This window comes from Oncorhynchus mykiss, chromosome 12 (genome assembly GCF_057628025.1).
Source record: "Oncorhynchus mykiss isolate SJ-2025 chromosome 12, ASM5762802v1, whole genome shotgun sequence".
NCBI lineage: Eukaryota > Metazoa > Chordata > Actinopteri > Salmoniformes > Salmonidae > Oncorhynchus > Oncorhynchus mykiss.
In genome coordinates, this window is record NC_143033.1 from 67,951,095 (window position 1) to 67,961,240 (window position 10,146).

Below are 10,146 nucleotides of genomic sequence, written 5' to 3' on the forward strand. Positions count from 1 at the left end.
AAATATATATATATTGCATGGTTTCCTAAGGACTCGAAGCGAGGCGACCATCTCTGTAGGTGCCATATTGCATGATCAACGAAGGGAAGGAAGGCGGAGGGATGTTGAATCGGGTGTGAAGCAGCCTCACCGTTGCTTCCTCCTTCTCCTCAGACTGACCATAATATATATCCAGAAGGGAAAAAAAGCCAATTGTTATGCTCACTTAAATGTTCTGAAAAGAACAACATTGGCAGGGCAATTCAAGCATAGCCAATATGCAGGGACAATGAATTTGGCATATAGCCTACTGCACAAACCTCATTGCTAAATAACTGTAATTAACTGGTTAATGTTGCATTGGCAAACGTTTAAATAATGTTTTATTTTTTTTAAATCTGAGTTGTAGATCGCGGCTTTCAAAAGGTTGGTTACCACTGATAAAAAGCTTCGATATATAATATAACAAAAAAGAATTGTACAACACCAGATGAAGCCACACCAAAGATGGCCGAAAAGAATGTCCATCAAAGGTGCCCTGCGAAGTGCCTGTGGGTTATGTCGAGATAAACAAATTGAGGTCCTCTTATCTTTAGCGAGCTAACTAGCTGAATGCTATCGTTCAGGTATTCGCATATGCGGTAACAGGTAAGGAAATCTCTCAATCTATCGATTTATGTCAGGGGAAATAACTTGGTCAAATTATTAGCACGAAAGTATCGTCATTAGTAAGCAGCTTTAGCTAGTTTTGATAGTAAAAAGAAATAGGCGACGCAGCTCATTGTTTTTAGCCACCCCCTAGCTAATTTAGCTAGCTAACGTTAGCAAGCACCAACAAGCGAACGCCATCTAGACAGTATCACTTGAATTGTAAGGTAAGTAACTAACAATTTACCTGTAAACGAACTTCATTTTATTAGCAAACTAGGGTTACAGGTGGGTGGATGTAAGTTGGTTGGCTAGTTTGATGATTTGTTGCTAATTAGACTGCTAGCAGGGTAACTAGCTACTGACAATATCAATAACCAGAGCCATATGTAAGGGATAATCAACTAGGGGCTATGCATCCTATGGAAAATAATGAACAAATCAAATTGTATTTGTCACATGCGCCGAATACAACAGGTGTAATTTGGGATCAAATATGCTCTGAAAGCAAACACGTTGACATGAGTACCCTGATATCGGGGAATTTGTGCCATTCTGAATTTTTTCAAATGCTTAGTTACACGCCATTAACCAACAATACTTTAAGAAGTTAAGTAAAACATAGAAAATAAAAGTAACATAATTAAAATGCAGCAGTAAAATAACAACAGCGAGGCTACATACAGAGGGTACCGGTACAGAGTCAAAGTGGGAATGTGTGTTGCGCGGAGTGGAAGTAACCTTCCACGGAGTTATTTTCCAGAGAACGCATAGAGCTCCTAGTTGATTTATCCCTTTTATACCATGGCTATAAATGGACACATTCGCAGGTAGAAATGTGTTCAACACCACTGAAGTAGTTAGCACGTTTACTTCATAGCTACAGTAGTTGCCTTGGTAACCAAACAAACATATTTGCTAGTTTAGCTAACCTAACCATTAGTCCTAGCTTGCTAATATGGAAATCGAATTCAACAATGACAATAATGTTTTCAATTCGACCTTTGCTTTCAAATGCAGCTCTAAAATAGAACATGTAACATTGAAATAGCCGTTTAATTCTACCATGCAATTTAGGGAAATATTACACGCTCTAGAATACCCTTCAAGCCAATCAGAAACGAGTATTCAACGTTGTAGCCATTTAGTTATAAAGTGGGTGGTTCGAGCCCTGAATGTTTTGTGATTGGCTGAAAGACGTGATATATCAGACGGTAACATAGGTATGACAAATTACTATTTAGTGGTCCAATTAAGTTTGTAACCAGTTTATAATAGCAATAAGGCACCTCTGGGGTTTGTGGTGCAGCATCCACTTAATTTCTAAGGGACATTTTGTATAGCTAGTGAAGATTAGCTTTCAAGTTAACTTCATGTCATAAGAATCATGAGTTTTCATGAGTAATGGCAAGTCAACATTTTACACTTACAGTTTAGCCATTTTCAGATGCTCTTATCCAGAGCGATCTACACAAGCAATTGGTGTTAAGGGCACATTGACAGTTTTTTTCACCTAGTCTGCTCAGGTATTTGAACCAGCAACCTTTCGGTTACTGTTCCAAGGCTCTTAACCACAAGGCTACCTGCTGGGCACATTCTAAATGTAATCTGTGTGTTACTAGTTTCCTGTCCAAAATTGTGATCAGTAAAGTAACGTTTGGATTACCCAGACTCAGTAATGTAATCTGATTACTTTCAGTTTCTTTTGGATTACGTTCGCCTTAAGAGACATTAGAAGAAGACAAAAATAATCCATCAAACACATTTGGTGTGTCATAGTGGTCTCTGACTTGTGGTCAGACACCTTCAGGTGGAACAAACTAAAACTGAATTGAATGTCATTGAGAAAACCAAGGAGTTATAATATATTTTTTCATCTAGTTTTTCAAATGTATCTGTAATCCGATTACTATATTTTTTGCTCGTATTGTAACTGATTGTAACCAGTGAGGTTTTTTGTAATAGTTTTACATGTAACTGATTACATGTTATCAATTACTCCCCAACCCTTAACCCAACTATAGTATATCTGGACATTTCCAATAAAAATGTTAGTTAGCAAAACCACTAGAGAACAAGGATGTGTAGCTATCTAGCCAAGTTAATTGAGTGTTTTTATGTCTCCCCACAGGACTGTGTTAATGAGTAGAAATGTCTGGTATCGCTCTTAGTAGACTGTCACAGGAGCGCAAAGCATGGAGGAAAGACCACCCATTTGTGAGGAGCTACCATACAAACAATGAAAATAAACTTGTTATGATGATTTGCAGAAGGCAAGCTTGTTCCTCAAAACTTATTTCCTCCCTCTATCCCTCAGGGTTTTGTTGCTGTGCCTACCAAAAATCCTGATGGCACTATGAACCTTATGAACTGGGAATGCGCCATTCCAGGGAAGAAGGGGGTTTGTCAACTTTCACATTCTGTAGTTTTTATTCTAACAAGATCCAACAATCACTAGCAGTCTGTCAGAATGAGTAAACAGATATCATAGTCTTTCTTATCGTACATCAAAAAATGGCCAACACAAATGTAAACTGATGTGTTCTCAGTTAAAGGTGTTTTTTATAGTGTGTAGGCACTCCCTACAAACATACAATTAATGGATGTAATGACTATATTCTTCAATTCTCTAGACACTGTGGGAGGGAGGCCAATACAAACTCAGAATGCTGTTCAAAGATGACTATCCTTCCTCGCCGCCAAAATGTGAGTAATCCTGCACATGATTACCTCAATAGGAAGGTGTTGATGTCACTGTCTGATATATTTCCATTTGTTGGTTGATAAGATTATTACATAGGGAAGTGCAGCAGGGAAGTGACAAATGGGGATTGGGGGGGGCTTCTGTTATAAGAAAAATGCATAAAATTCTTTGTGAATTCAGATGGTCTACATCATGCTCCCTGCGCGGGGGAAGGGGGGTGTTGTATCATGCTGCTCTTGCTTTCAGGAGAGTGACGCGTGTAGCTTGTTGTTGTTGACCAATAGATCTAGAGCCTCCGTGTGGCAAGTTATTAGGAGATATCTAGGCTAATCAGTGGGAGATGGAATTAAAATGACAGAACTAAAGGTTAAATGAGAAGTACCGGCTACAACACCAGGAGCCAACAGGTAGGCTGGTACTTAATAATCTGAATAGTTGTAACGGGAGAAAGCACAGTTATGTAGTCTCAATTAGCCAAGCTAACATTAGCTAGCTTACTTAACTTGTTTCTCTAATTTTGATGCAGTCAAGACAGGTACTATGTAATCAGATGAGGTGATAAATAACTAGCAATAAGTTAGCAACCAAGTCGACTTGCGCTGGTAAACTCTCTCTCCCCTTCCTGTTCCCCTCGTCACTGATGTCTCACACCGCAGGTCCCCTCGCCGCTGCCTGCTTGAGCTGCTACTCTCATACTGTATATACAGTGGGGCAAAAAAGTATTTAGTCAGCCACCAATTGTGCAAGTTCTCCCACTTAAAAAGATGAGGCCTGTAATTTTCATCATAGGTACACTTCAACTATGACAGACAAAATGAGAAAAAAAAATCCAGAAAATCACATTGTAGGATTTTTAATGAATTTATTTGCAAATTATGGTGGAAAATAAGTATTTGGTCAATAACAAAAGTTTTGTCAATACTTTGTTATATACCCTTTGTTGGCAATGACAGAGGCCCTAGTCATTTTTGATATCGATGGTAAGGAAGTCATCAGAAATCCTTTTTAATAGAAATCATCTATTCTATATCCTCTCAGGCAAGTTTGAGCCGCCCATTTTCCACCCCAATGTCTACCCATCTGGCACGGTGTGTCTTTCCATCCTGGAGGAGGAGAAGGACTGGAGGCCAGCCATCACCATCAAACAGGCACATACACACATACACACACACACACACACACACATAAAGACATAAAGAATGGGAGAGGCTTCAGTGATTTCACCGGTTTGGAGGAATGTACGACATTGGCTCAACAGGCATCAAATTACTGTATATTTTACGTGGATCAATGCATGGTATTCCCTGGTCGTGTGATTGTCTTCTCATCTACATTGTTTTGTATTTCAATCCATTCTAAAAGCTGACTTCATCTGTTTTGTATTCACAGATCCTGTTGGGTATCCAAGAGCTACTCAATGAACCCAACATCCAAGACCCAGCACAAGCAGAAGCCTACACAATTTACTGGTGAGTTTCGGTTGAGATACTTTTCTCTTTTTGAACGTTGTACTGTATAATTGATTCAGGCAAAGGGGCTCTTAGTGTGCTTTATAAGACACTTGCAAACATACACAATCCCACTTAGTTAAACTGAAAAGTATAGCCTTGTTGAGTGATACTCAATTTTATAATGGACTAATCCCCCTTTGTTTCCTCTTTTAGTCAGAACAGAATGGACTATGAGAAGAGGGTGAGGGCGCAGGCCAAGAAGTTTGCCCCCACATAAAGCTCAGCCTGAGAAGCCTGATACAACACCTGGGTACTGAACAGCAAGCAGCACTTAGAGGACCAATCCAATGATCAATCTACAATTTGATATGTTCTTCTTCACATGAGAAAAATGTAATGTACTCTACATGAGAGCCATTTTAAAACAAAACAAAAAATTATTATTTTTGTCCAAATTTCTTTTTGCCTAGTTCACTTCTAAAGCATGCTTAAATCACATGCCTAAAACGCCATTTGCATTTGTGATCTGTAAATCAGGAAGCTACTTTTCCTGATATTTAGTCTTATCAAATATCACTTATTTAATAACAAATCATTTCGAATTGTAGTGTCTGATGCATCATTTTGAAACAATCTGTACTTAAATAAATTACCCCCCAAAATGCAGACAGAAAATCAATAAGTGAGCCTTATTTTTTGAAATGTCTGATCACATTGAATTTAATTGTAGATTTTTATTGGGATGTCTCTTTAATAAGATGGATGTCAGTGCTGAGAGTGTGCTGCATAGAGAGCTGAAGAGGTTTACCTCCAAAGACTTGAGTGTATGTACATAATATAAATATGTAGGTCCATATGGATCTTATGTTTTTTTCTATTGTTTTAGCAAGTTGATATTTGTGTGTGGTATTAAAGTAATGAACACATTTTAAATGTAAGAATTGTGAAATAAAGTTAATTGAATGGGAAATACAAAACTGTTTGTCCTTTCTCCTTTTCTCTTTGATAGTTGAATGTTTTATTGTCTGTGTGTGGTAAATGTACAGAATATTAGTATTTAGTAGGTATACTTTATTTGAACTGTTATGAGGGATTAAGCTATAAACTTTATTTCCCTGTGGTGGTGTTATATTGAATGACCTTTAGCTCTGAATATGGAGTTCAAATTTCAGGTAATGCGCTCTACTGTATCAGAGCGTTTTACGCGTCTTTTAGTATAATTGTGACATCATTATCCAGATAACGTGTTACTCTTCACGCTGATTGGACGATGAGTGGTGTTCAGAAAACTCTAATTTATTGAGGTAAGGTTAGCTGCAGGATCGCAAAAATACACAGTGACTGAGGCTCTGAATCGTAGCACAGATGTAAGTATATTTAGGCTAACTTTAATAAAATAATGTAAAATATAATTTTCACTTTCGGGAATTCTATTCCATGCACCTGGCACGTGATAATTAAACGCGCCAACGATTGTTCTCGTAGCCCACCTGTCCAAGCTACAATGTATTCATGTCAGGAAAATAAGGTTGTCACATTTTTCCGGTTTGGTTCAGTTTGAGCTTTGGTTTAGGCTAAGATTTTATTAATACTATTACTGTATTGTATAAATTATTGATTTTGAAAGTAGACGCACCTGTCAACTGTGCAGAAGTAATCTTATCCGCGGGAGGGCAGCACAATATAATTTTCTGTTGGGTTTAAATGAACCTTTTCAGTGGCAAAGAGTCCTTTTGAAAGCCAATACTCTGTCAAACAGTTACTATAAGTCGAGAAAAGTACAATTTTAATCTCTATTAGCAGATGTTGATTTATGACTCATGGTTTCCCAAATGTTTGTGCATCAGATTTATTATAAAGGATCTTATAATGCTGCATCTTTTGATGGAACACTGGACAGTGAATGTTGACAAGGGAAACCTACAGGACTGTACCAACAACAAGAACATTTGTGGTCAGGCAGTGCATTCTTTAGTTCAGTTCTCTGCTTACATTACCTAGAATCCTCTTCGCCTCTTGTTTGTTAGTCAAGGCAATGACCTCCACCGGCCAGCCGGAGACAACAGTTGGAGACATGCCGCAGGTCAGTAGCGTAGGAGAGGGATGGAATAATTCAGTTTAAATACCAAAACTTGGTATTCCACAACAACCTATGTACACTACAGAGCTCTCAACTATGTTTTTGCAACTGTGTGCGTCTGCATGTGTTTGTGTGTTGAAGGTGAGAGTTTTAGCATGCCCCGAGGTTCCTTCTCTCTTTCTGCCTCACTATACTGACACAGAGTCAGCCTTCGTCCCTCCCCACTGCTCCTACCACAGCCTGGGACACTGTCTGCGCACCAACATCTTTCCAGGTCAGTGTTGCACCAGGTCACTGTTGGGCATCCCTGATTCAGTATGATACCAAAGTGAATTATCTGTGACAGAATTATCTGTGACATATACAGTCAAGGATTACGGTTCCTCTGTCTAATGCTCATGTTCTTTTCTTTTCCTGTCCATGTTTCTATTCTATTCTTCCCAGGAGCTCCTCTGGTGTGGAAGTCCCTGGTAAAAGACTCATACATCGTTCACCCCTTGCCTGCCCCTCCTACAGACCCCCAGTGTTGGTACGGCCGCAGGACTGATGACATGGGTGGGTGACCTGCTGCTAATGCCACTTATTGCTATATCAACTATTACTACCACTACTACTACCGCTCCTAGTAGTACTATGAATACAAATAGTGCTACATTATTCATAAAATGCTTTGATAATAAGTTAGATAATAGCTAAATAAAAAGCTAATAAGCTAAAAATAAACACCACTTATTTGATTACTACTACCAATGATATGACGACCCATCCTTGCTACATCCACTTATACCCAAACTCCCTTTTCATTCTCCTTCCTTTTATTTGTTCTTTCATAGTGAAATGGACAGAAAGAAACATTGTGAATCAGAAGTTGAACAAGACGCTAAAGGAAATGGAGAACAAAGGGTCTAAATGAGGCCATGATGCAGTGGCCATTTCACACCCTCACCGCAGCCCCCTATGCACCTTCCACATAATTTACACCTCTTTTTACACATATATCTACATGCAAGCCCTTACAAACCCTTTCTGGTACACTAGGTCATGCACACACTTGCACATGCACACACACACAACCATTGCCACAAACTCTCAAAACGTAAAAAAAACAACCCATGCTAAAACAACAATTTGTATGTAGACACAAGTTCATGATCTCTCTTTTGCTGCAATAAAAGCAGAACAGCATCCTTCACCTTCACCTGATGTTCTGTGTATTGTAGGGCTCATTTACTTCTGAGGGGATGTATTCATAGCTGTCATCAAAAAATCTACTCATTGTACTGAAACTCACTGAAAGTGATTATATGGTTAAACTAGTAATCTAATCCAGTTTCTATCGATATTCAGATGAAACTTTAAAATGTAAATTCAGTTTTACCAACAGAAGAAGATGACATAAACCACAATTAGGTGGTTACCACATCAACCAATGTTTTTAGGTTGGAAACTTGTAGTAGCTGCTTTGAAGTATTTTTCAAGTACTTTTTGAAGTAATATTGAAGAAAATGTTTACTTAATCTGTGCACAAGTCTCAAATGTACATGTAAGTAGCTGTAATCCCCCTGACCTTATTATCAATGAAATTGCTGAAATGACAAGAATAAGAACTGATGGAATGAATGAAACAGAAAAGAATGAAAATGCTCAAAGGATGAACGGTTGGAGGGGATTTTTGTCTCGGATGTCTTTTTACCATGAAGAAGTAGCAGACTAATGCAAAGTGGCAGCATCACTGACGTGGTTTCAACGAAAAACCACAGAAACGGTCTTTTTGTCACAACCTCATCTCTATCTTTGTTGTCGTGTTCGGTCTAGAGGCTATAGAGACTATCCATACTGGGGCTTTAGAGGATAACATGTGTTTTTTGAAGTTATACTGATTCACTTTACTCACCCAACAATAAGACATAAACTGTCATACTGAGCCGAGTGGAAGGAATACTGAGATGTTGTTAATAATTCATCTCAAAAGATCATGTTCCCCTTTCTCCTGCTGACATTTAGTGGGGGGTTTTGTGCGTCATGTTACTCTTACATATTTCTTGACTGTGGTGTCAAATTAGGGAAATTCCAAATTCATGGCCATTAATATGGAATTGGTCCCCCCTTTGCTGCTATAACAGCCACTCTTCTGCAAAGGATTTTCACTAGATGTTGGTACATTGCTGCAGGGTCTTTCTTCCATTCAGACTCAAGAGCATTCGTGAGGTAGGGCACTGATGTTGGGTAATTAGGCCTGGCTCGCAGTCGGTGTTCCAATTCCTCCCAAAGGTGTTCGATGGGTTTGAGGTCAGGGCTCTGTGCAGGCCTGTCAAGTTCTTCCACACCAACCTCGACAAACCATTTCTGTATGGTCCTCGCTTTGTGCATGCTGAAACAGGAAAGGACCTTCCCCCATCTGTTGCCACAAAGTTGTAAATCACATAATTCTCTAGAATGTCATTGTATGCTGTAGCATTAAGATTTCCTTTCACTGGAACTAAGGGGCTTAGCCCAAACTATGAAAAACAGCCCCAGATCATTATTCCTCATCCGCCAAACTTTACAGTTGATGCTATACGTTGGGGTAGGTAGCATTCTCCTTGTACCGCCAAACCTAGATTTGTCCAAAGGATTGCCAGATGGTGAAGTGTGATTCATTACTCCAGAGATGGTGTTTCCACTGCTCCAGAGTCCAATACCTGCAAGCTTTACGCCACTCCAGCCGACGCTTGGAATTGAGCATGGTGATCTTAGGCTTCTGTGCGGTGCTTGGCTATGTAAACCCATTTCATGAAGCTCCCGAAGAACAGTTATTGTACTGACGTTGCTTCCAGAGGCAGTTTGGAACTCAGTAGTGAGTGGCAACCGAGGACAAACTATATTTACGTGCTACGCACTTCAGCACACGGCGATCCCATTCTATGAGCTTATGTGGCCTACCACTTCGTGGCTGAGCCGTTGTTGCTCCTAGACGTTTCCACTTCACAATAACTGCACTTACAGTTGACCGGAACAGCATTAGCAGGGCAGATATTTTACAAACTGACTTGTTGGAAAGGTGGCATCCTGTGACGGTGCCACGTTGAAAGTCACTGAGCTCTTCAGTTAGGCCATTTTACTGGCAATGTTTGTTTATTTTTTGGTAGATTTTTTGTTTCTCCTTTACTTAACCAGGTAGGCCAGTTGAGAACAAGCTCTCATTTACAAACCAAAGTTTATTTGTCACGTGCGCCGAATACAACAGGTGTGTAGACCTTACAGTGAAATGCTTACTTACAGGCTCTAATCAATAGTGCAAAAAA

The 10,146-nt window shown here is 39.3% G+C and overlaps 2 protein-coding genes across 3 annotated transcripts; both read left to right on the forward strand.

The window, feature by feature from the left end:
- Positions 1–549: 549 nt before the first annotated feature.
- LOC110538025 (SUMO-conjugating enzyme UBC9) lies at positions 550–5,759 on the forward strand. Of its 2 annotated transcripts, none has more exons than XM_090193085.1 (6): positions 550–627; positions 2,945–3,028; positions 3,261–3,333; positions 4,370–4,479; positions 4,721–4,800; positions 4,996–5,759. In XM_090193085.1, the coding sequence occupies exons 2-6, from the start codon at positions 2,984–2,986 to the stop codon at positions 5,057–5,059; spliced, it is 372 nt and encodes a 123-aa protein (XP_090049211.1). In that variant the 5' UTR covers positions 550–627; positions 2,945–2,983; the 3' UTR covers positions 5,060–5,759. The 2 variants fall into 2 exon arrangements, with proteins under 2 accessions (XP_090049211.1, XP_090049210.1); XM_090193084.1 differs by lacking the exon at positions 550–627 and adding an exon at positions 2,773–2,844.
- Positions 5,760–6,038: 279 nt separating this feature from the next.
- cimip4 (ciliary microtubule inner protein 4) lies at positions 6,039–8,060 on the forward strand. Its single transcript, XM_021626114.3, has 5 exons — positions 6,039–6,149; positions 6,810–6,865; positions 7,004–7,136; positions 7,307–7,417; positions 7,696–8,060. The coding sequence occupies exons 2-5, from the start codon at positions 6,818–6,820 to the stop codon at positions 7,773–7,775; spliced, it is 372 nt and encodes a 123-aa protein (XP_021481789.2). The 5' UTR covers positions 6,039–6,149; positions 6,810–6,817; the 3' UTR covers positions 7,776–8,060.
- The last annotated feature ends 2,086 nt before the right edge of the window (positions 8,061–10,146 follow it).

What these genes read in the sequence shown, in the direction of transcription:
- LOC110538025 (XM_090193084.1), top strand. Translation starts at nt 2,779, where the DNA reads ATGTCTGGTATCGCTCTTAGTAGACTGTCACAGGAGCGCAAAGCATGG. An exon ending in CCATTCCAGGGAAGAAGGGG is followed by an intron (nt 3,029 to 3,260) that starts GTTTGTCAACTT and finishes TCAATTCTCTAG; the next exon opens with ACACTGTGGGAGGGAGGCCA. An exon ending in CAGCCATCACCATCAAACAG is followed by an intron (nt 4,480 to 4,720) that starts GCACATACACAC and finishes TTGTATTCACAG; the next exon opens with ATCCTGTTGGGTATCCAAGA.
- cimip4 (XM_021626114.3), top strand. Translation starts at nt 6,818, where the DNA reads ATGACCTCCACCGGCCAGCCGGAGACAACAGTTGGAGACATGCCGCAG. An exon ending in CAGTTGGAGACATGCCGCAG is followed by an intron (nt 6,866 to 7,003) that starts GTCAGTAGCGTA and finishes TGTGTGTTGAAG; the next exon opens with GTGAGAGTTTTAGCATGCCC. An exon ending in GCGCACCAACATCTTTCCAG is followed by an intron (nt 7,137 to 7,306) that starts GTCAGTGTTGCA and finishes TATTCTTCCCAG; the next exon opens with GAGCTCCTCTGGTGTGGAAG.